The sequence below is a fragment of the Oryzias melastigma genome, linkage group LG17, assembly GCF_002922805.2.
Source record: "Oryzias melastigma strain HK-1 linkage group LG17, ASM292280v2, whole genome shotgun sequence".
Lineage (NCBI taxonomy): Eukaryota > Metazoa > Chordata > Actinopteri > Beloniformes > Adrianichthyidae > Oryzias > Oryzias melastigma.
This window is the reverse complement of record NC_050528.1, coordinates 7,623,879-7,649,729: the sequence shown is the minus strand read 5'-3', so window position 1 is coordinate 7,649,729 and position 25,851 is coordinate 7,623,879. Positions and strand designations below refer to the sequence as shown.

Genomic DNA, 25,851 nt, shown 5'->3' with positions numbered 1-25,851 from the left:
TACAAATATTTTTGCATAAACGATCATTTCGAGGGCTTATTAATGGAGGTGTGAAGCAGAAAGTGGAATTAAGTAGGAACATAGCCTCAAAAAGGGTCACGTTTCTTAGCTTTCTAAGAAACAGTGACAAATGCTGTCATGGATATTTCCCTTTTTTCAACTAAGGTCGGGAATCGATTAAAAAATTAATTAATCGCAAAACTGGAAAAAATTAATCGCGGTTTTTCTCTTTTTTTTTGTTACAGTATTTGCCAGCCACTTATTGTTTGCAAATAATCACAAAAGGAAATCACACGCAAAATTGAACATGTGGAACATTTATTTTTAACCCTTTAAGGGCCATAAACTCAGTTTTTTTTTGTCTACTTTTGAATTTACTTCAGTATTAATTTGAAATATTACCTGCTTTCTTGCACCTAGGTGACACTACCTTTATTTAGTCATTTTTTCCATGTTCTATTCACACACTAGACATAAAATCATGCAAAAACAGAAAATTCTATCTGGAAAAATGGGATTCATTTTGCAGTGGAAACCCCAAAAATGTTTAACAAAGTGTTTTTACAACATAGAATGAAAGCTTTCGGTGTTATTTTATAAAAACAACAAGAATAAACGAATTAATGTGTTTTTGGATGAAAATACAAAAAAATCCAGGTGAAAGTCACAGATTCCTTTGGGCCACATATATTTCTGTTGGTGGAGGAACATCACAGACCTCACAGCTCCATGATGTGACCTTCCTTATGTGGTTTCAGTCTGCCTGTATGACTATACATTTTCTTTATTGTGCTTATAAAAAATAATGAAAATACATTTTTGGGGAGAAGTTTGATCCAGCTGGATTTCTGGTCAGCTCGAGTGGAAACTACACAGGTGGGGGCGTGTCTGTCCACTCTGAACCACTCACCTCCCGCGACGTTTGTGGGCGGGACCCCAGAGTTTCCACAATTCTTAGACGACGGCGGTGCTTGCTATTGTGGAAAATTCATATAGGTCCCTATCCCAAAATAAAATAGTCGGTTTTCTCATTGATTTCTAATATCAGACAGCTTTGTTTGGCTCCGCCCCCCATAGCGGGTGTGCTGCTCCTGCTCAGCATTACAGCCGTCAGACTGACGTTTGTTCTCCGCCTTATTTACTAAAATAAAAGACCGCTTTTGTCCAAAAACTTCAAATATCTCTTAAATTGAATAAAATCTCGATCACAGAATGTGACTGGAATGAAGCACAGCTAAAAGTCCACAAAGCTAAATCAGGGTCAGACTGGCAGATGTCAAAAATGAGTATGGGATCATCCAAGAAGACAGTAGAGTAGTCAGGGTCCAGGCAAGGGTCAGGGCAGGCGGCAGGCAATCAGAGACAAAACAGGGTTAGAGACAGAAGATCAGGTCCAGATAGAAACGCTCAGTAATGCAGGCAGGGTGGCACAAACAATACTTCGCACTGAGTGAGGCTCTATGTGCTGCTTAAGAAGCAGGTGGGTGATTGTCTGATTGGAGACAGCTGAGCATGATCCAGGAACTGTGCACCGGGGCTGCTGGGAGATGTAGTACTCTGGCTCTGACTCTTGACAATAGTGGAGGAGCGTATTACGAACCAACTAATTCTTTAATTTGTTTGACTACAAGTTTAAAATTAAAGGACGGTGTTTATGTTCAAGTATTAGAAATTGTTTATAGAATAAAACATAATTTAGCTCCAAAGACTATACAGAAACTATTCACTTTATGAGTTAGTCAGTATAATTTAAGAGATCTTTTTTAGTTTGAACAGGTTATTGTTCGAACCAGTGCTAAGACGAGGTTTCAGTTTTCAGAGTAAAACTATGGAATGAATTGTGAGATGAATTAAAATTAGGTTCTTTTTTTGCAGTTTAAAAAATGTCTAAAATGTAAATGTATAAATGATTACAAGTAAAATAATTTTATTTATTTGCATTAATTAAGTTGTTTTTTACCTGATTGATTGTATTGATCAGCATGGACTTGTAGACTATTAAAGTATAGGTTTCTCGTAAACGTCATACGCTTCTTCTCTTTTATTGGTTGTTTCTGTAATCAATAAATTTTTTTGTAAATCCTCATGACAAACTAAACCAATAAACCTAAACTTTCACAGCCCTACTTATAAATCATTTAGATAAGAATGATTATAAATTATTCACATTCACAGACATATTTTATACACCAATAATGTATTTATTACAAAATATTCAATAATCCAACTTTACACTGTACAAGTTACAACATAGTGTACAGCTTTTGGCTATTTACAAAAACAAAACCTTATCTGCATATCAAAGTGATTAAAAATCTAAAAAGGCAGTTTGCAATCACTGTAAGCTTTTGAGTAAGGCAAAAAACTTGTTACATCATTTATTTTATTTACACGTTAGCAAATCAAGTGAACCGTCTGTGAGATTAAGACTATAAATATACGTGAAGCCCCACATTTCTGCAACCGCTCCGTTTCTATTTCCCACCGAAATCTCAAACTGCAGCTTGAATATAATGAGAAGCGAGAATGTACAAATGCCTGAAAGACAACGGCAGTCAGACACGGCACTAAAGTTTCTGTGGCCTCGAGGATTTTTTACTTAAAGCATTTAAAAGTCATGCATGTGCGGAAGTGGTGTGCTAACAATCAGGTATGTGTGCTTTTTTTTTATTATTTCTCTGTTGTTATCCAACTTTTGGCATAAACTAGTTTCAATAGCAGCGCTCTTCTTACAAACCATCTGTAGGTTTATCTATTCTTCCCCCTCAAACTATATGAGTGCACAAATACTTTATTAACCTTCTCAATAACTCTGTAACCCTACTCCATGCACGACTGATCGGCGGTTTTTCCTTTAATCCGGTGCGGCAGTGCGAGTAATAGAACTCAAAATCTAAGAAAGTACTTTGGTTTTCTTTAAACAGGAAAGTCATTACTATGGCTGTCGACATTTTAAAAAGTCATGCTCTGTAATAGTTGTAAATATGCATCATCTTAAGCCCGACGGAACTGGCAAACGGAAAAAGGGTTTTGTGCTGTTTCGTTACAAATCAGAGTAAACCACACATGCATACGCACACACTCACAAAAAACACACATGCATGCCTACATACACCAAAGAGAAATGATCATTGTACACATTGCAATACATCCTTGGCATAATTAGAAAGACAGTGCAAAAGCGATAGCATGATCAGAGTTTTTCAGTGTACATAGTTTGTATGCACTTCATAGAAAACAAGAAATGAACGATAGACCTGGATCTGAAAGAGCCCCGAAACACTACAAATATCTTTCCTTCAAACTCCACATGTACACCTTGTTTTGAAGAGTAGCAAGCAGGTAAGACTTTCAAAACGTTGATGATTGTCCATTTCATTGTTATTCAACTGAGGAAGTTTATATCCTGAATGAACACCTCCAGGCCTCCATGCTTTCGAATAGTCCCTCCTCCTAAACTGCTACATCTGCAACAGCTGCCACAGCCTGAATCTGGATCTCCGTCACAACCAAGTCCTCCAACTCTTCCTCCTCCTCCCCCATGGCAGGCACGCAGGGTGAAGGCATGCATGTCAATTGGCTGTTACTGGTGTTGGCAACGCTCATTTGAACATTGCCGCTGATGCTGGCGTGAGCGGTCGGGCTAGCGGCGGCGGACATGCAGCCCAGGTTGGTGGGGACGCTCGTCTTGCCGCAGGAGTGGATCCGACGCGCCAGGCTGGCGGAGCGCATCACCGACGAGGTGGTCACCGTTCCGATGCCTTGAACCTTCCCCTCCAGGAAGTAAGTCAGCATCTCACCTTTGCCCTTTACGCTGATCTTGCCGCGGCAGACCAGGTCGTAGTTGGTGTTCAGAAGCCGGTAGACATCCTCAGTCACCTGGATAACAGAAGCATGGACATCCAGATTCTGATCTGTTAAGTCACTCAATTGACCTTTATGATGTCTTATATTAATCGATTGTGTATTCAGACTGGAAAAAGTCATTGGGTCCGGACCAAGTCCACTTAATTTGGTCTGGAACGAGTCTTGAACCTTGCGTTTGGTCTGTATTCATACCGACGTCTACCAGACATTTCTCTCCAGTCATTGGCAAAGAATTACGAAGGCGAACACACAGCCCGCCAGATGGTTTAATCCGGTCTAATCATAAAGAGAAAAATATATAAGGATGTTGAAAAAAATTATTACGTTTCTAGCCCATTCCTGAGGTGACTTATGGTTCTTAAACCCTTTTGCTCTGTTATGGGGTCTAGATGACCCCACCCTTAAACTGATGTGTGACCCCTCCCACGACAAAGGTGGACAGGATTTTACGTCTGCCACGGACACCAGTGAAGATAAAAAATCATTTTAAACATAGTTCAGCGGGCTGTCTCGTGGGGTCCAGATGACCCCACTTTTAATCTTAACATGTCTAGGGTAGGTTAAAGGGTGACCAAAACCTAAATCAACTTATTTTGACTGTCGACTACTATAAATGGGCTTTAAAAAATGCTGTCTGTTGGTCATTGCCATATTGTTTTTGACAAATAGTCAAAAACCATATGTGTGCTGCCCCCTACAGGTTGAAATGAGCTATTACAGTTTAATTTTGTGATTGATCAAACCATTTAAGTGCCATGTCATTTTAGAAGTCCCACATCATGATCCCCAGTTCACCCCACTGACTGGATTTTCAAATTTCGGCTGCGGTTGGAGTCAGCCTCCAACTTTCCTGTTTGGTTACCCTTTAAAGAAATGACCACAATGTGCAATTCTGCCTGTAGGGGGAGCAAAAGAAACAGCATAACAAGAGATCAAGAAATAAACATAAATGTAACAATTAGTGAATAGGCTACTTGGTTGTTTGAAGAATTTTCTAGGTACTGTAGATACCAAGTCCCAATCCACCACTTTTGTGACATATCTTAAAAATTTTATAAATCGATTTATGTTTTTTACTATTTTTATAACGTTTTTATATAACATTACTTTACAATGTAACACTTAAACAGAGAACTTCTGTGAGCTAGTGTTAACATTTACGTAAAAACAGCGTAACTATCACCTAAAAAAATCTATCTAGTAAATGTAGGTAATAATTAGTCATGTGAGAAAGTTTAGTGAGGTTAACTCAACACATCAATCGAGTCATCAGTCATGTGATCGGTCCTGATTTTTCAATCATGTGATCTGACTGTCCCTATACTTTTTACTGCTTCGTTGGTACAGCAAAGCATGCTGCAAGGGGCTTCCTAAAGGTTAAAAGTAGTTTTATTGAGCCCGCATTCATCTGACCTTATTTTATGAGCTTCTGTTGCTCCAAGTTTGACTCTGTTCGCATCACAGTTGTTCCACTCCGAGAATGGAGCCTATTCAGACTGAGGAAGTTCAGAGTGAACTGAAGCTCAGTCCGAATGGAAACGAATTGAGAAAGATGGGTCTTAAAGTGGTTCCAGGTCCAGGACCAGAGCCCACTTGAATGTATTCAGACTGAAATTTTGTCCTGGATTATCAAGGGAAACGAACTCTGGTTCACTTTAAAGGGTAACCAAACCAGGAAGTTGGAGGCTGACTCCACCCACTGCCGAAATTTGAAAATCCAGTCAGAGGGGCGGGGCTTGAGGGTAGGACTCCTATCATTACTGGAGCTGCAGATCATGATGTCAGACTTCTGAAACTTACATAGTTTGACCAATCACAAAACTTAACTGTAATGTCTCATTTTAACCTGTAGGGGGCAGCACACTATATTGACTATATTTTGAAGAATTAAACAGTTTTATCACAATTTGTCAAAAATGTGGCTATGACCAACAGACAGCACTTTCAAAGCCCCATCTATAGAGATCAACAGCCAAAAAAAGTTAATTTAGGGTTTGGTTACCCTTAAAGCTAGCTAAATGTGTCCAGTCTGAATACATCCTCCGTCCCTTGCCCATCCAAGGAAAACTACAGCACTAACATGTAGATATTCTCTAAATCTCGTCTTTAAAAAATATGTCATATAAAGTTTATCCCTGGTTTTTATGACATGATTTCTACGGTCATAAAATTTTACTAGTTAAGATCACGGTCTAAACACAGTGAAGTCAAGACTCAATTTAAGGTTACAGAGAAAAGTACAACTGGAGACGAGCCCAGCTTCCATCACTCATGAGTTTTTGCATTTATACTTGAATAAAGTCAGTTGAGGACGATTTTAGCTTTGTTTTGTGCTGCACTCACAGACTTGTTTAAGCCCAGCCCTGAAATAAGGTCTTTTTGTGTGGTTGTGGTTTACTTTTATTGGGTGTAACCTTTTACAGTCAAGTGACTGATAACAAAAAAACACTGAAGATGCTCATATGACCTAATCAAGAAGAGGTCCATGAAATTATTTTCATAAAAATGTGGCTTGTTGGCTGTAAAATGTGTTTAAGAACAAAAACCACAAATTAAAATGTTTTATTAACCAAAACTAACAGAACTGTCACATGTTCTTGGTTAGAAGTTCTTGCTATCATATTGTCTTGTAGCCAAAACTAAAAATAGAAGCGTTTTTGGAGATTGGCAACACATTTGACTCCACTCTGCCACTACAAGTCATCAAAGTGAAACTACGTTTGTTTGTCATGCAGGACACATGATTATTTGTGCAGGATCAATGACAAAAAAAAAAAAATTAGGTCGAGCAAAGCTTCAGCACCTGTATTTTTCCAGGAACTCCGGTGCTGTCCATCCGACTGGCCACGTTGACCGTGTTCCCCCAGATGTCATACTGAGGTCGCCGTGCTCCGATCACTCCTGCTACGACCGGACCCACATTTATGCCTGTGAAAATAACCCCAAAATACTTCAAACTGAACCAAATCCTTTTAAACTTCAATTGGAAGACTTCGACTTACCCACTCTCAGGACAAACTCGTTGTATGACTGGTAGTTGATTTCATCCAAGACGTCAAACATCTCAATGGCATAGTCCGCTATTGTGCTCAGATGGTCGTGAACGGATTTTTTAGCCTGAATAAGAGATATTTAATCAATTGTGTCCACATTTATACATCAATTTGACATAAAAAAGTATGAGAACCCACCTTGGTCCCAATGGTGGGGACGAGTCCCACAGCTGCCATGTATGTACTGCCGATAGTTTTGATCTTCTCGATGTCCTTGTAGCACTCCTTATCCATGAGCTGCAACATCCAATTCATGAAAAGTGAATCCTATCCAACTGGCAGAAAGGAAATAGAAGAAAAGATCTGAATCATACCTCATCAAAGTCAGCAATGATCTCGTTCAGCAATCTCAAGCACTCCACCCCCATATTGTTGCCATCCAGCTCTATGTAGAAGTCGTTAAAGTTCGGGATGGAGGCGAACAGGACCCCGACTTGTGCGTAAGACTGATAGTAGAGATCCTGATGGAAAAGACGCGACATAAAAAAACAATATCCTCCGGTGTCATACGGTTGTTCCGTTTTCCCGCCTTTTTTCTCTACCTGTTTGTCTGTCTGCATGCCTGCCTGTCTATTAGCGTGGCTCACCATGTTTCTGGGGTTTGACATTAGGAAGTGCTGAGCCACGTGTGCAGGCAGGAGGTTGAAGAGGATCCTTCTGTTATCCAGCTTGACTTTCTCCATCCCGTCTCGTTCCTCCTCCGCCTGGAGGCACACAGAAGCGCTGACTTTCACATTTTCACCACATGGGGTCAGTAAAAAGCTTTACTTCTTGGTTGGACCAAACGGATCTTCTGCAGCTTATATAACCCGTGCTGCTAGGTAAAGGGTAAATAGCGTTTATAATTCGCTTCAACACGTCCATCCCACTAAGCGAAACACTTATTCTAATGTAAAACGGAGCCAAACCAAGCTTCTTATCCTCAGTTTGCCAGACTGTTGGCGTCAGTGCATCATCTTTATGTAACTCATCACATTAAATCGAAATGGAAGGATTCCAGTACATTTGTTAAAGCTTGTATTACAGTTGCAAGATTAAAGAGTTCCCCTCATTCTGACCTGAACAGCCCATAGGAAGTCCAGGCGCAGTTTGAGGTCGAGTTGCCTGGAGTGGAGGGCCAGGGCGCTGACAAAGAGCAACAGAGACAGGATGGGCTCAAAGCCCCGGATGTGGATGGACCCCCCACTGTGGAAGAACCAAACACACAAAGAACAAATGAAGCAGACCACACAGAAAACTACAGTGGAAAGCTGACTGGACCCCCCACAGTGTTCAAAGAGGTCATGAGTCAAGTTTTACCGATGAAAACAGCTATTTTCAACCAATTTTCTGTGGAAGATTGACTTTAAATGTTGCTTAAATGACATTTGAGTCCCAAAAAGTGAAATTGATCACAGAAGACTTTAACAAAGTAAGTTAACTCCCCCAACAAAAAACTTTTTTTTTTAATTTGCATCTATAAAATTGGCTATGACCATTTGTTCAGTCAGTGCAGTCCATCATCTATGGAGGGATTTTTGTGCCACCATTTTGCAAGAAAAAGTCACAGTTTTGAGATAAACGTTCCAAATTTCAAGCAGAATGTGAAGTGTTCAGAATAAAACTTCATAATTTGCAAATGAAAATATTAAATGTCACAAACGAATTTTTTGCTTTCAAAAAATAATAGCGAGATGCAGCAAAACTATTTAAAAACATTTGTGCTGCAAACACAAAAATATTTTTCTAAAAGCAAAAAAAAGTTTGCAAATGCAAAAATACTTTTCGAAATAAAAAAAAGGTTGTAAACGCAAAAATATTTTTGAAAGGAAAAAAAGTCTGTAAACGTAAACATACTTTTTGAAAGCAAAAAAAAAAGTTTGCAAACACAAAAATATTTTTTAAATCCCAAAAACGTTTTCAAACGCAAAAATGTTTCTTCAAAGCAAAAAAAGTTTACAAATGCAAAAAAATAAATAAAAGGGAAAAAAGTTTGTGAAAGCAAAAATTGTTTTGAAAGCAAAAAAGGTTGCAAATGCAAAAATATTTTTTAAACCAAAAAGAAGAGTTTCCAAACGCAAAAATATTTCTTGAAAGCAAGAAAAAAAGTTTACAAATGCAAAAAAAAAATTGTAAAGCGAAAAAAGTTTGTGAAAGCAAAAACTTTTTTTAAAAGCAAAAAAAGTTTGCAAACATAAAAGACTTCTTGAAAGCAAAAAAGGTTGCAAATGCACAAATATTTTTTAAACCAAAAGAAGAATTTGCAAACACAAAAATATTTCTTGAAAGCAAAAAAAGTTTGCAAATGCAAAAAAACTTTTTGAAAGAGAAAAAAAAGATTTTTGAATGTAAATATGAAATATTTTATTAGCAAATTATGAAGTTTTATTCCTAACATTTTAAATTTTGTTTGTAATTTAGAAAATTCAGATCTTAAAACTGTGACTTTTGTTTGCAGTATGTTGGCACAAAATTCCCTCCATAATCATCCAGCCCACGTAGTCCTTTAAGGCTTCTGGTTTGGAACTAATAAGCATGTGTGCTTCTTCAAAGAGTGGAAAATGAAAGAAAGTGTGGGCTGAAGATAAGCAATGACTCCTTCATGTGCATACATCTCAGCTCATGCAACATCAACAGTATTCTAAATTTCCTGGATCAAACAAGCACGGCGTTCAAAGCTGGCCTCCATTGTCCAAATGATTCCCACAAACACTTGAAGTTCGGATACAGAGAGAGCATTGTTGTCCAAATGGACGAAACACAGAGTGCTGCCGTTTATTTTCATAGTCTGCTGTAAACCTCACCCTGCAGTCCTAAAGCCGCTGAGCTCCAACACGGTGACATACAGCACCCCCAGGAGCAGCAACAGCGCCATCTTTGGCAGCCAGGAGACTCTCAGGAAAAGGGCCAGCGTGAGGGTGCCCACCACGCAGGACAGGAAGGCGTAGCGGGCGCCGTCGCAGGGCAGCTCTTCCATGGTGTGATTTGCTCCACTGTCCACGTCGATAATGACAATAGAGCTGTTGGTGTTGGCACTTCCCCACATCCAGGGCATGCAGCCCACCTGCCACAGAGAGAAAGCGTCCCATGATAATTGATCCGATAGAGCAGTCTGATCTGTTTTATATTAGCTGAATTAAAAAAAATATGGAAAAAAATGTTAATTTATGAGTTGTTAAAAAAATTAAATCAGATCTACAGATATTTCCTTTTTCAGGAGTGCAACGCTTTCCAAACTTCTTTGAAGACGCTTGTTTAAAGATTTTTTTAGGTGATCAAAGGTAGATGATGAAATCTGAACAAAAAGAGGCAAAGCCGCTTGAATCCTTGGCAAGAGTCAGCCTTCAGCAGACACATTTTTAACAACTGATGAGAGCTGATCTATTTTTTCTTTCTTTTTCAAAATAACGTTCTCACTTACCACACAGGCCTGGGCCACGGCGTAAATTAAGAGCACTATGAGAATGCAAAGAGCAGTACGAATCTGGATGGTCAAGCATCCCGGAAAACACTGGAAAAAATAACACAAATACAAATAAAGAATAAGACAGGGGCAATTTGTATGCTTTTCTTTAGCACTGAAGTTCAGAAAATGCAATTAGATTTTAACAGATAAGAGAATAAATTCAGGAAAATCAAATAATTTTGGGAACAGAGATGTTGAGATATAACCTAGTGAGTAAAAAAACGAAATAATTCAATGTTTATTAGAAATTGTGAGGATGTTTTTTAAAAAGAGATGAAAAAAATAAAATTTTGGGTCCAAAGTATTAAAATTGTGTTTTTGAAAATCGTGTTTTTGGTATTTTTGGAACCTCTTTTGCTTTTAACTGGTAAAAAGTAATTAAGTAGTAAAGTAAAAATTGTAGTTAAGTAAACCAACTAAAGCCTCATTTAACTAGTTAAACAGTACAAGTCGAGTTTAAACATTGTAGCAGATTTCTGTGCAAATCAATTGTAAGTCTGAAAGCACAACCAGAATTAAGGCACGCCGGATAATAAGATAGATTTTCTATTTTTGAACAATATCTAAGTGCACCTTATAGATCGACAAATACAGTGAGAGTCACCTAACTACTCTGATTCATTTTTTGAGTTGGATTTATGTATTTTTGGCAGAGGTCTACCACAAACAGTAAAATAAAGTTGTTTTTTTCAACATTACACTACCTACTAATACATTGGCTGCATTGAGGTGATTCTATGTGACACAATGTGTCTTTATTTTGATAGGAAATCATGTGAACCTCAGTCAAAAGTTATAAAATGCTTCATATTTTGAATGAAAAGGAGTATTTACTCTTTATATTTACGTTTTATTCATGCAAAATACGTTTTTTTTTATTTTATCATTATGGTAGAATTGACATCAGCACTAATCTGTCTTCTTTTTCTAAAGGATCAAGTGAGGTTTTGTGGTTCCTGATGGACCTGATTCACTTTTTTATTTACAAATGCACTGGAAGAGGACTGCATTCAATTTCATTGTATAATGACAATAAAATTATTCATTCATTTTTCACATCCTAGGTGCCATCTGAGTCAAATTTGCTCCAAAATTGCTCGCCATACATTTTTGTCACACCAGTAATGCTAGATTGGTGTAAACAGAGAGCTCTCAGCAGTGGCAATAGTCCCGCCCACAACTCATAGGTGAATTTCTACTGAAATACTTCGAGAAACCATCTCATAGAAAGCAACATCAAAGCAACAAAATTTTGGTCAAAAACGGCAAAACCCTAGTTAAAAGACAGCTGGGCACGATTTGAAAATAGATCAAAACATGATTGGTGAGGGACTTTAAAGATAAACAACAACATTTGCAAAATTTGAAATTGTAGTGTAAATTTTAAGGCGGTTTCTTAGCCAATGATAAGACTGTAGACCTAATAAAAGACAAGTTGTGTTCAAGGAAACAACTTTGTTTAAAGGCAGAACAAATATATGCATAAATAAAAAGATTAGGTGATTAAATATCAGGAAATCTCAGTGTTTACCTGAATTCTTGTGATATGCAGGTACATGATACAAGCTACTAGGAAGCAAATGCAGAAGACAAGAAGGACAAGTACCACCGTTCCCCTGAGGGAAAGAAACAGGAGAAAGAAACTGAGATTAGTGAGTGAGATGGGAAAATATGTAGAGGAGATATGAAGTATAAAAGAATCTTACTGTGGTATGATGAGGAGATAAACAAGGCCAAACAAGGCAGCTAGGATCAGTGAGAGGACCACTGCGCTGGTGAAGTACTCGTCTGGAAGCTGGTGGTACTAATGCCAGACCGGAGGAGGACAGAGTTCACTTACTGACGTCTCACTGCACAGAATGTCTGCAGAATCTTTAAAGGCCTCACCCTCTGCTCGCGCTCAGAACATTTATACATGAGCGTCAGGAAGTTCAGGTCCGCCGTATCCGACTCGGTCTGCCGCGCCTCGATCAGTCTGCCGATGTAGCGGTTGACCCGGGTCCTAGGACTGCTCTGGACCACGTTAGCCTGGTTAGCGTTGTTGCGGTTTCTCAGCTTTTGGGGAGCTGTTCTCATGGCCCTCCGCTGGGAAGAAGAGAAGAAAAAATTAATTTCTGAAGCCTGCTTTCTAAATTTACAGGATTTAAACTTTAAATTTATTAGATTTAATGTTGCACATTTACGCAATTTAGAGTTGTAAATATACAAGAATTAAAGTTGTAAATTCACAAGACTTAAAGTCGTAAAATTACGAGATTTAAAGTTGAGATTTAAAGACGTAAGTTTACAAGATTTAAAGTTTAGATTTAAAGTCAAGAATTTATGAGATTTAAAGTTGAGATTTAGACGTAAATTTACAAGATTTAAAGTTTAGACTTAAAGTCAAGAATTTATGAGATTTAAAGTCGTAAATTTAAGAAATTTAAAGTTGCACATTTACGCAATTAAAAAGTTGTAAATTATCATTAACTAAAGTTGTAAATTTATGAGATATAAAGATGAGATTTAAAATTTTAAATATACAAGGTTTAAAGTCGTAAATTTTCGAGCTCTAAAGATGAGGCTTAAAGTCATAAATTTATTAGATGTAAAGTTGGAAATTTACGAGATTTAAAGTTGAGATTTAATGTCGTAAATTTAAAAGATTTAAAGTTAAGATTTCGAGTCATAAATTTATTAGATATAAAGTTGTCAATTTAAAAGATTTAAAGTTGAGATTTAATGTCGTAAATTTAAGAAATTTAAAGTCAAGACTTCAAGTTGTAAATTTATTAGATTTAAAATTGTAAATTTAAAAGATTTAAAGTCGAGATATAAAGTCTTAAATTAAAAAAAATTTAAAGTCGAGATTTAATGTCGTAAATTTATGAGATTTAAAGTCGAGACTTGGAGTCGTAAATTGATCAGATTTAAAAATGTAAATTTACAAGGTTTAAAGTCAAGATTTAAAATCGTAAATTGGCAAGATCTTAAGTCAAGATTTTAGGTTATAAATTCATTAGATGTAAAGTCATAAATTTAAGAGATTTAAAGTTCGAAATTTACAACAATTAAAGTTGTAAATTTACGAGATCTAAAGACAAAATTTGAAGCCATAAATTTTTTAGATGTGAAGTTGTAAATTTAATAGATTTAAAGTCGAGACTATAGAGCCGTAAATTTATTAGGTTTAAAATTGTAAATTTACAAGATTTACAGTTGAAATTTTGTGTCGTAAATTTAAAAGATTTAAAGTTGAGATTTAATGTCATAAATTTAAGAGATTTAAAGTCCAGATACAAAGTCGTAAATTTAAAAGCGTTTAAGTTAAGTTTAATGTTGTAAATGTATAAAATCTAAAGATAATATTTGAAGTTATACATGTATTAGATGTAAAGTCATAAATTTATGAGATTTAAAGTCGAGACTTCGAGATGTAAATTTATAAGATTTAAAGTTAAGATTCAATGTTGTAAATTTAAGAGATTTGAAGTCGAGACTTAGAGTTGTAAATTTATCAGATTTAAAGTTGTAAATTTATATGGTTTAAATTCAAGATTTAAAGTTGTAAATTTATGTGAACTAAAGTTGAGATTTTAAGTCATAAATTTATTAATGTAAAGTCGTAAATTTATGAGATTTGAAGTTGAGACTTAATTTTGTAAATTTATTAGATTTAAAGTTGTAAATTTACTAGATTTAAAGTTGAGATTTAATGTCACAAATTTGAAAGGTTTAAAGTCTAGATATAAATTCATACATTTCTGAGATTTAAAGTGAAGCTCACAGATCTGGAACACCTTACCTGCCAAATTAAAAGCCCTCCCAGATCTAAAACAATTTACTAGTAAAGTAAAAAGACTTAAGTTCGATCAAACCTGTGAACATTAGAGCCACATTCTACCAGTTTTTTTGTTGTAAATACTCTGTTTAATATGTATTTTATGGATTAATGTTCATTTCTTTGTCTAATTGTTTTCTACTGTTCAGGTCAGCAAACTAGTTGTTTGCTAGATGGCATTGGTTGCATTTGAAATTGTGACATTTTTCTTTTTTTGTCCTTTTCAAATAAATAATTTAAAACATTAAAGTGAAATTGGAGTAACTTGAATCTCATGAGCCACGTGATGTCACGTTCATCATGGATTTAATGTGTTCCAACGAGCATTCTTGGGAACTTTGTAATCCGGAGAAAAACCACTTGATCAATAGTCAACAAACATCACACAACATAAAAGGGAAATGGTCAAGGAAATAAAAACGATGAGAAGAATCTTTGTGGTTTACTTGGTGCTAAAGTGCAGCAGCTTAAAATGTTGGAAGCAGCTAATGAACACACAAACGTCTTCGGACAGCGAGAACGCCACGCATGCATGATGTGAGGCTGCACAACAGATTACTTCCTGGAGTCATGTTGCATGAACGAGCAACAACAATCAAACCAATAAATATGAAGAAAAGACAACAAGGCACATTGTGTCTACCATTTCAAACCAAGCACTCTAGACACCACTTGTTTCACGAAATCACATCACGGACAAACACAGAAAGGTCAAAGACAGACACTGAGAGTTTATACCTTATCCCCGTCCTCGCAGTTCATGACATTGGAGAAGGGAATCTCAGCCTTGAACATCTTCCTGCAGTGCATAAGCTGCACTAGTAAGTAGCACACGGTTTTGAACTTCATCTTTTTGGCGGGCTTTATATCCGAAAGAATCAATCCTGGGAATATCTGTCACCGGATGAAAAATGGGAACAAAGATTAAGTCATTATACCCCACACAAACATATAAATGTCTTTTTTTTTTTTCAAACTTGTACATAAACATTAAACATGCACGCATGCATTCTTTATAATCATCTTTAGGTCTTTAAGTTGGAGTAGCTTTTCTAAATGCTTAATTAGAAGTTTTAGAACATATTTTATATTTTTGTGATTCTCCTTTTTACAAGCAAAAGTTGCAGAATCTTAAACACCAAATACATTTCTCAATGTCTTGACTTTATTAAGAGGATTAACAGAGTAATAAAAATGAATAATTTATAACATTTAATACTGGTATACGAGAGATCCCTGTGAGTATTATGGTATTCATTTTTAAGAGGAGAAAAGGGAGAGGAGGTGATCGACAGATAAGACTGAAATCCCCTTCTCCAGCTGCTGGAGGCACATCTGTCTGCCTGCTTCTCTGCAAGTGGACTGTGCAACTTTGAGATGATGCCGCAGGATATTTTTATCCTTCTACCCCTGGATTGAATAATTAAAGAGTGAGACCGGTTCAACAACAAACATATGTGAGCTTTATAATACGATGTGGGACTCTATGACACTTGAGTTCTATATTAAGAGTATTTAGCACAGAGGTAAGCACTTACTTAACCTAATCCACTATCTCAGTAAAACCATAATTTAGGTCAACATGCGGCAGGAGCTGTAAAACGCACTTTCTAGGGATTAAATTCAAGAAAATCTGCCATTTGAAATAAAGATAAATAGACTTGTCCAAATAGAGCACAGACGCCTCTCACCTTTCGTCGGTGAGATGGCACAATAAAGAAGGTTTCTATTTCATGTTTTTGGAGGAAGGCGCTCCTTTCGTGGCCATTTCCAGGCTCCACCTCATAGTCTCCATTTAGGCACTCAAGCGTAGATCTGGTGATGTGAACTTTCCTGGACACACATAAGACAGACTTTACACACACTTTAGTCTCACAACAGCTTAGTCACAAACCGCACAAAGCTGAAAAGAAAAAAAGACAGAAAAAATAAAACTGAACTTTTATATTTTGAGCTAGATATGCCAAATTAAAAGTATTGGAGCAAGTTAACAAACAAAACATTTTTTTCAATTAAAACTTTACATTTCATAAGTTTACGAGATTTCAAATTGAGATTTAAAGCCATACATTTATTAGATTTAAAGTCGTAAATTTAAAAGATTTGAGTCGTAAATTTACGAGACTTAAAGTCGATTTCAAGTTGAAAATTTAGAAGATTTAAATTCGAGATTTAAAGTTGCAGATTTAAAAGACTTAAATTTGAAATTTAAAGTCATAAATTTACAAGATTTAAGGTCGTAAATTTGCAAGATTTAAAGTCTTAAATTTCCAAGATTTAAAGTTTTAAATTTATGAGATATAAAGTCGAGATTTAAAGTTGTAGATTCAAGAGATTTTAAGTTATAAACTTACGAGACTTTAAGTAGAGATTTAAAATTGTAGATTTAAAAGACTTAAATTTTAGATTTAAAGTCATAAATTGACAAGATTTAAATTTGTAAATTTCCAAAATTTAAAATTTAAAATTTATGAGATTTAAAGTTGAGGTCTAAAGTTGTAAATTCTAATGACTTAAATTTGAGATTTACAGTCGTAAATTTACAAGATTTAAAGTTGCAAATTTCACAAGATTTAAAGTTGTAAATTACTGAGATTTCAATTTGTACATTTCCAAGATTTAAAGTCGAGATTTAAAGTTGTAGATTTAAAAGACTTAAATATGAGATTTAAAGAAATACATTTACAAGATTTAAAGTCATACTACTAGTCATTTACTAGATTTAAAATCATAAATTTTCTAGTTTTAAAGTCGAGAGTTAAAGTCATAGATTCAAGAGACTTCAATTTGAGATTTAAACTTGTACATTTCCGAGATTTGAATTTGTCAATTTCCCAGATTTAAAGTTTTAAATTTATGACATTTAAAGTCAAGATTTAAAGTTATAAATTTAAGAGATTTAAAATTTAAAATTTATGAGATTTAAAGTTGAGGTCTAAAGTTGTAAATTGTAAGGACTTAAATTCAAGATTTAAAGTTGCAGATTTACAAGATTTACAGTTGTAAATTGCTGAGATTTAAATTTGTACATTTTTGTAAATTTCCAAAAAAGTTTTAAATTTACAAGATTTGAATTTTTAAATTTACAAGATTTAAAGTCTTTAAAATTTTAGAGTCTTAAACAAAGGCTTAAAGTAGCACATTTACAACATTTAAAGTTGTAAATTGACAACTTTAAATCTCGTAATATTACTTTTTTTGTGACCGTAATATTTTGTCATACAAAATTACTTGATTTAACTTATACATTTGTATTTAAATCTTTTTGAAATAGAATATATGAATTAAAAATGTTTAACAAATGTTTAGTCCTTTATCATTTTTGTTTGAGTATAAATTAAAAAGTGTTGTGATTAAAACAAAACCTTTAATCAATAAATTATTCATTCTTACATTAAAAACTAACAAAAGTTCAATTTTGCCCGAAGATACTCATATATTTTTGCTTTATATGCCTTAAATACATTTTATCTTGAACGTGAAAATTCTTTTGGTTTGATTAACCACATGTTTTTAATTAAATTAACTAGTTTTCCCTCCTCTACCCTTTAGAAAAACACTAAACAGGTGCTATATATTTTAACATTTAAACATTGCATATAGGAATAACATGTTTCACTAGTAACAAAACCTGTGGAGTATTTTCACTACACAATGGATTTCATGCATAAAAAAAACAAAATAGAAATATGGAATATATAATAATTCCAAAATACTTTGAAATAGAATCAAAAGTGCCATTCAAAGGGGTTCACATCCAACTAAAACTACAACTGGAATGTCTAAAGTCTTGAGCACCAACCCTGGCAGGCCTCCAGCTTCCATCACGTTGGCCAGGGTCACATCATTTGACCAAACATCATACTGCCATTTCCTGAGGCCCAGCACGCCGCACAGCACTCGGCCGGTGTGCAAGCCCACTCGCATATTAAGGTTGACTTCTGTGGCCTCTGCGACTGACCTGATGGGACCAAATGCAGACAAAGGTGGTGTGAAGTCTCAAGGAATAAAATACTTATTTCAGTAAAGGGCAAAAGGGCAGGCATGAACAAATTAGAGCCTAAAAGAATCGTGGTTTTGAGTAGAAGCAAAAGTTTAGAACGTAAAAATCATGAGCAAATTAAACAAACTGAATATATTGACACTGAATTAGACCTAATTTTTTTTCCTGTTTAGTGTTGAAATAGGAATGGAAACATTATTTAAAGACTTCAAATCAAGCCATAAAAGTAGTTTTGCATAAGTCTCATCTTGAACCTTCATTTGAGCCCTTATTTAATTTAATCTTAAGCAGGTCATACAAGGAAAGCAAGGGCTTTCCAGCTTAAAAAATATCTAGTCTATTTAGCTCCATGCTGCTGAGGCTTTTCTCAGTGTCCAATGCATTTCAGAATTTACATTAAACTGTGCTTACAGTGAAGCAAAGGTTAAAGGTTGTCTTAGCCTCTCAGTGCCGGGAATCACAAAGTGAAATTACTTTTTGATCACAGAATGTTTTAAAAAACGCACAAAAGGACAAAATATTAACCGTAAAAATGAAGGTAATTATCCATGCTCTCACGTTATAGTGTCGATCATGTCTAAGCCCATCTCAACGCAGCAGTGAGCGTGGTCGGTCTTGGGCTGGGTCAGTCCAGAAACGCAGTAGTAACAGTCTCCCAGGATCTTAATTCTGCGACAGTGGTTCTCCTGTCAATCACAAGCACAGATCGGAGACAGAAAGTGTTAGTCAAGATGGATGGATCAGTCTGACCCGGAGAGCAAGAAAAACGCTGTGGGACAGCCACAGATATGTGATCCGCTCTGGATGAGTGGGTGCATCTTTATTTGTGTAGCATATTGGAACGCCATCAGGATGCAAAAGTGCTTTACATTATGAAAGGAGGAAAATTGTACACAATAAAATCTAAAAATCATAACATAAAATACATATAAGTTTGAGATAAGCTTCAGTGTTTCTGATTTACCGTCTTATATTTATTGTAGAAATGTTTGTTCTTGTTCCTTTTTTGTTCTCTTTCCTTTCTCTTTTCTACAATACTTGTATATGCATTTATTTTCTGAGTACCTAATACTGATATCAGGGATGTAATAAATTTACACAGTCTTATGTAAAACAGTACTGTAAGACTAAAAAAAAACAGAGATAAGAAAATGAGTAAAATGCCACAAACTACAAGAATTAAAAACAATTCTGGAAAGATGTGTCTTTTGTTGATTTTAAAGTCCCAATCAATCATTTTTTGATGTATTGTAAAAGCAGTTGTCTTATAATTATAACTATGCTAATTTTAGACAAAATCAAAAAAACTGTCATTTTTAGGCAGTAGCTCTTTAGAAATTCACCTCTGAGTTGTGGGTGGGACGATTGGCACAAAGCAACCCCGCCCCTCTTCACATCCCCTATAGATGAAAACTCTCTGTTTTCATGATTACAACCCCTCACACCTCCAACTTAACATTACTGGTGCAACAAAAATGTTGAAGCTATCCAGCCGTTCAGTTTTAACAGCTTGGTGAAGGAAACCAAGACGGACACAAGCGTATTTCCTACGTTACACATAAAGTCTTTTTTTAAACAACGTACTTCTGTCTGGTCACTACGATTTTAATACAGAAGTAGTCAGAAATTCAACATTTTAAATCATAATTGTCTTAATAGATGTCCTCCATCAAAACAAAAAAGGTTGCAAGATCCTGTTAAAAACACCAATAAACACAATTTTAATAAGACTGGATCTTTAAAACTGATTCGGTCTGATATAATTATTCCATAACTTGGGGCTGGCAACTGGAAAATGTTTGGTCAAGCTGTTTCTATTTGTAGATGAGTATGTCATAAATAAAAGCTTATTTTTTCTCTTAACTCTTTTGCTGATTTTCCAGCAATACCTTTCAGAGATTGCTATTTTAACGTCACAGTCACATGTGCACATACCTTTTCTTGATCATTGCTTTTCCTGTTACTTCGTTGTGTATTATTTCTCAAATTGAACATTTAAACACTTTATTTTGAAGTTTACAGCAAGACAAGAAAAAAATTCACCTAATAAATGAAATCTAGAGTTGATAAATGATCCAAGTATTTGTTTGCTTGTTGAAATAAAAATAATATAAATATTTGATGAAACTAACAAAAACTAGGCAGCTAATACAAAAAAACACTAAATCTCTGACTAAGACAATTTTGACAATTCTGACAATTTTTTAATTATAGCTTTATGAATTTTTCTTTCTTCAAACTTGAAAGCCGCATCAACAATAAATGGATCCAACAGTGCAACGGATCAGTCTCAATTTAGGGAATAAGGTGAGTCACTCACTCTGGAACAATAAGCTGTGCCATGAAAAGACAGCTTACAAATATAACCCATCATCAGAGGATATGAGCAATAGATGTTCATTTTACCAGGGAGACCAGGTTACCGTGGGCGCTTCCTCATAAACCCTTCATTGTTTCCATGGAGGTAATGGGATTGCTGCCTATGCATGTGAGGAGTACAAAGACCCATAATTATGCACATCGGTGGGCACAGGACAAGACGGAAGCTCTATTTTTAACGTGGAAGCCATGTGAGTTCCAGCATAACTGGATAGCCAAGGCTCGTTAGTGGAGGATATTTGCCCACTTGCTGGTGGAGAGACTGGGAAGGATATTTTCTTTGGGTGAAGAAAGGGACGGGAGGATTGGGGTGGATTTATTTCATATTCAACCACCATATATATATATATATATATATATATATATATATATATATATACACACACACAAAATATAAATATCTATTTTAAATAAATATGTATACATATATGTATATATACACAATATAAACATATATTTTAAATATATATTTATATATAATATATATATATATATACAATAAATATATATATTAATTATATATAAATATATATATATATATATATAAATGTTTTGTTTACTATAACTGTTGAGGAAAAGTGAAATAAACACACCACATTGTTGATTTTTTAAGAGATCTCAAGATCAATCAATATTTTGGGTCTCAAAAGCTTTTACTATTTTTTGTCAGAAGATTAAGATTTTAATTGTAATGATTTTTCCCACAATTAGAAGCCATTGATTCCTGTAAGAGGCAAACGGCGGGTTCACACCGCACGCAGAAGTGCTGCAAAGGATAATGCGCCCGAAATCCGCTTCACCTCCAGTTCACACCAGACGCGTATTTTTACGCCACAGGCGCTTCTGCACAGCTGTGGTTATTTAGAGCTTCTACAATTAATTTGGTATTGTCCATCTTGACTTGTCACCAACTGCTTTCTGCCTCTCTCTCGTTCATTGCGTTTTTAGACACCAAAACTACAACCCCCGCACCGCAGTAGGCCCACTATATTGATCTGTGTGTGTATGTGTCTCAGTGTGTCTTGTTTGTATGTTTACTGTATTTTCATCTCTACAGTCTGTGTAGATACAAAAATATGATTGTATTTGTCAATAGCGGTAATTTATTGTGAAAATTGGTTTTATTTTGAAAATTCCGCGTGTGGTATTAACCCAGCGTAACTCAAAAATATCAATTTATCAATTCTTTCAAGTTAGAAGAAAGCTACAGGAACAGAACGATTAAAAAAATAGAAAGACAGACCAAAAAAAAAAAAAATACAAGGAAAATAAAATTTCTACTTTACATGTAAGTTTGTTAAGATGACATGAAAGGATTGTGGTTTTCCTGTTTCTACAAATTTAATGAGGCGTGTAGCTTAGCTTGGTATTTATCACTGCTGCAAACTGAAGTAAAACTGTTTTCTCTCTTCTTCATTTATTTCTGCTTGAATATTCACAGAAACAGAACCAGCTTTGTAATACAAATGATTTTTGATTAAATTACCATAATGAAAATACAGTGAAAAAGTTCACACACACACACAATAATGCTTGGAACAAACTGAATCCTAGAGTCAGACTGGTAAAAAGCTTTTCGATGTCCTTCTCTCTTACAGGGCACTTTTGAAATCAGGGCTTTGTGACACAGTCGGTTTGCATTCCAGGAAAGTGAAAGCTGACTGTTTTCCAGACACCAGACTGGAGGATTAAGATGTCTTTAACCTTGTGTGAGCAGAAGGGATGTCATGAAGAGCAACTGTTAAACGTCTTTCAGTGTAAAGCTTAAATACAGAAAGTTTCCATGTACATGATTTTTTTTCTATAACTATTATTTTTGTTTCAGTTCAATAACAACAGGTACATTGCTAAACTTTTCTTTTCACTCTCCTTATTAAACAAATAAATGCACTTGTCAGTGCTTCTATAAACTAAAAATTACTATAGTGTAACCATTTCAATTATTATTTTTGATATATATATATTTCTTTTGCTGTCCTAGACCTCTGCTGACTGAAAAGAGACCACTTGTATTGTGTTGGGGTTGCAGAACTACTTCCACTGAAAGTCTTTTTTCCACTGTCACCCTCTGCATGCTAGTCTTTGGAAGAGGATTAGGGCCTTTTTATAGAAAAAAAGGACCAAAAAGAATTCAGACTTTAATCTCAGAGTTCTGTTTTAATCAGAGAATTCTGATTTAAGGAAGTGGCTCACATGATGGCAGGTAATAATTCTGATGAGAAAAAAAAAATCAGCATTTTGAAATTTTAGTGAGAATTTTGGGGAAATAAAAATCTGAATTTTGAGGTTAAAATCAGAATTCTGAGAAAAAAATCAAATGTCTGAGAAAAAAAAGTCAGAATTTTGAGGAAAAAAGTCAGAATTTTGGAGTTAAAGTCCGAATTCTGAGAATAAAATCAAATGTCTGAGAAAAAAAGTCTGAATTTTGAAATCTAAGTCAGAATTCTGAGACAAAAAAGTCAGAATTTTGGAGTTAAAGTTCAAATTCTGGGAAAAACAATCATATGTCTGACGAAAAAAATGTCAGAATTTTGAGAAAAAAATCAGATATCTCAGGACAAAAGTTAGAATTTTGAGATTAAAATCAGAATTCTGAGAAAAAAAGAATTCTGGAAAAAAAAATCTTATGATTTCTGAGTAAAAACGTCAGAAGTTTTACATTAAAATCAGAATTCAGAGATAAAAGGTCTGAATTTTTAGATTACAGCTTGTTGGCCCTTAATCTATCCATCCATCCATCCCTCCATCCAACCAACCAACCAACCAACCACCCACCCACTGTACTTAGATCAACAAATACATTAGATGATTTCTTAAAAACATGACAAATTAGGTAATAATTACCCTAAAAGAGAAAATATTATAATAGAATATAACAATTCTAGTTCATTGTATTTTTTTGCTGGTTGTCTTCCTATCTTACACCTGTTACCTGCATGTATATACCTGTATATCTGTGTGTGTATAAGGGGCAGGGTTCTGTGTGGGGTAACTCTGGGGCAGAACGCTGCAGTAACAGATGGTACTACAACTGAAGCTACAGGAAGCAGGGAAAGCCCTGCAACTTAAAGAGACTCTTACACTGTATTTTTCCTTTGCTAATCTGCTGTGTGAGGGATTAGGAGCTGATTCAGACCCAAGCAGGATTACCGCCGTCATGTGACTGCAGCCCTGTAGGCAATCTGAGTGGAAGGTATAGGAACAAAGGAGCGGCAGAGTGTATCAGAAGACATGCAGAGCTTCGTCACCTGTGAGTGTCACTCAAAGAAGAAAGAAGTTTCTGATATCAACTTTGTATTACTTTCTGAACAAAAGGGGATTTATAAATAAAGTTTAATTGATGAACAGATTTACACTCATTTAAAGTCATTTTCTTACTATATAAATTATTAAGATGACTCTCAAACTTGAAAACTGGTTAAAAAAAGAGGGGAAACCAAATTACAATAAAAGCAAAAACAAACATCTGTCCTTCACAAAATGACCAAAATGCACAGCGTATTAAGTTATGATCAGAATCACAGCAAAGAAAGTTGTTTAGGAAAAATGTACCAAAAAAAGGGACATTTATTTATTAATATTTATTATTTGTCAGCCGACATCTTACGTTTTTTATTCTTTTTCTCAGCAATGAAAAAAGGTATCAACCCTATCTACCCTCACTTTGCTGTGGTGGGTTGGATGGAGTGGGTGTGTATTTGAAAAAGACAAGAATGGACTCGGCAAATTTGGAAAATAGAAACGGCTCGGTGTTCCAGAGCAGTTTATCTCCGAAGATGAAACTGGATTTTCTCAGCAGCTGATATCACTGAAAAAGAGGAAGACTTCACAGGATAGAAGGAAGTTTGAATGACTGGGTGCCTTGTAATTATTTAGTAAAACAAGTGCCTAGGAGACTATAACGATCATACTTTCATGGAAAATTGTTTTCAAGTCATTCCTCTGGTCAACTCAAAAACAGAAAATTCACTCCTATTAATTTATCAAACCCTTTTTTTTTAAATCCTGTTTTACACAGATTGTTATCCATTCAAATATTCTTAAATTTCTATGTGTAAAAGGGTATCTTAGCTATTATTTTTTTACTTTTGAAATGTGATGGTGGCTAAAATCCTCTTACCATCTGTTTTTTGGGAAAAGTGAGCGCACTTTTACTTTTTTTTATATTACCTAATATAAATGAAGTGTGAGCTGAGATTGTTCACGCTGGCACCAGCATCAGGTACAGTCATGGCGCTTTTTGTTATTTTTGTCAGAATTATTTATCCTTCTTAGTCATCTGTCAAAGACCCACAATGCCTTGTTTGGTTTGGGTTTTTCGGTTTACAGTTTTAAGTAAGCAGGCATCTTCCGGAAACAATCGGACTTCTGAGTGATCCCTGCATCTGCTCGTGAGGCAAACCCAGACAGCGTTGTTCGGTGGAGAATAAGTCCAGGTTTTTAGTTTCTGGAAAACAGCTGTCACCATGTGGACAATTAACAATTCTAAGTTAACAAGTAATAATATTAAATTTCTGACACAATTCCTGACATTGGATTTTAAAATTTAAAGATTTTTATTTTAAAACAAACATTTTTGGTCAATAATGGTAATAAAAAATATGTTTCTTTAAATAGATATGTTTCCTACGGAGCTCTTAAACGGACATCAAAGAAAAAAAATTAAGTTTAAAAAAAGTTTCTGGTGTCTGATAACTGATACGCACCAGATACTACTTCTGCACAACAGATAATAACTGCTGAGCACCATATACTAACTTTTCCACACCGTATACTACTTATGTGCAACAGATAATAACTGCTGAGAACCAGATACTAACTGGTGAGCACCACATACTAACTTCTGTGCACCAGATACCAACTCAACACCAGATACTAACTGTTTAACACCAGAAAATAACTGGTGAGCAATGGATACTAACAGGTGTACTAACTTTTGTGCACCAGATACTAATTTTTGCGCACCGTATACTACTTCTGCGAAACAGATAACTGCTGAGCACCATATACTGACTGGTTAGCACCATACACTTCTCCGCACCAGATACTAACTGAACACCAGATATTAACTTAAGCACCAGATAATAACTGGTGAGCACCAGATACTAACAGGTGTGCACCATGTACTAACTTATGCGCACCAGATACTAATTTTTGCGCGCCGTATACTACTTCTGCGCAACAGATAATAACTGCTGAGCACCATATACTAACTTCTGCGCACCAGATACTATCTGAACACCAGATACTACCTTAAGCACCAGATAGTAACTGGTGAGCACCG

General features: G+C 35.3%; 1 protein-coding gene across 3 annotated transcripts in view; it reads right to left on the bottom strand.

Moving 5' to 3' along the window:
- Nucleotides 1–2,178: 2,178 nt before the first annotated feature.
- Nucleotides 2,179–25,851, bottom strand: part of adcy1a (adenylate cyclase 1a) — a 49,115-nt gene continuing 25,442 nt past the window's right edge. For 2 of the 3 annotated variants that reach the window (XM_024273811.2, XM_036216334.1), the window contains exons 5-20: nucleotides 18,747–18,874; nucleotides 17,988–18,146; nucleotides 15,877–16,018; nucleotides 14,924–15,079; nucleotides 12,253–12,450; nucleotides 12,072–12,169; nucleotides 11,897–11,981; nucleotides 10,321–10,410; nucleotides 9,704–9,963; nucleotides 7,979–8,105; nucleotides 7,463–7,624; nucleotides 7,235–7,381; nucleotides 7,059–7,157; nucleotides 6,870–6,984; nucleotides 6,671–6,795; nucleotides 2,179–3,879 (exon numbers count right to left, since the gene is read on the bottom strand). In XM_024273811.2, the coding sequence (XP_024129579.1) occupies nucleotides 3,454–3,879; nucleotides 6,671–6,795; nucleotides 6,870–6,984; nucleotides 7,059–7,157; nucleotides 7,235–7,381; nucleotides 7,463–7,624; nucleotides 7,979–8,105; nucleotides 9,704–9,963; nucleotides 10,321–10,410; nucleotides 11,897–11,981; nucleotides 12,072–12,169; nucleotides 12,253–12,450; nucleotides 14,924–15,079; nucleotides 15,877–16,018; nucleotides 17,988–18,146; nucleotides 18,747–18,874 (2,517 nt within the window). In that variant the 3' untranslated portion in view covers nucleotides 2,179–3,453. The remainder of the gene's footprint in view (nucleotides 3,880–6,670; nucleotides 6,796–6,869; nucleotides 6,985–7,058; nucleotides 7,158–7,234; nucleotides 7,382–7,462; nucleotides 7,625–7,978; nucleotides 8,106–9,703; nucleotides 9,964–10,320; nucleotides 10,411–11,896; nucleotides 11,982–12,071; nucleotides 12,170–12,252; nucleotides 12,451–14,923; nucleotides 15,080–15,876; nucleotides 16,019–17,987; nucleotides 18,147–18,746; nucleotides 18,875–25,851) is intronic. The other variant, XM_024273812.2, reaches the window with a different exon arrangement.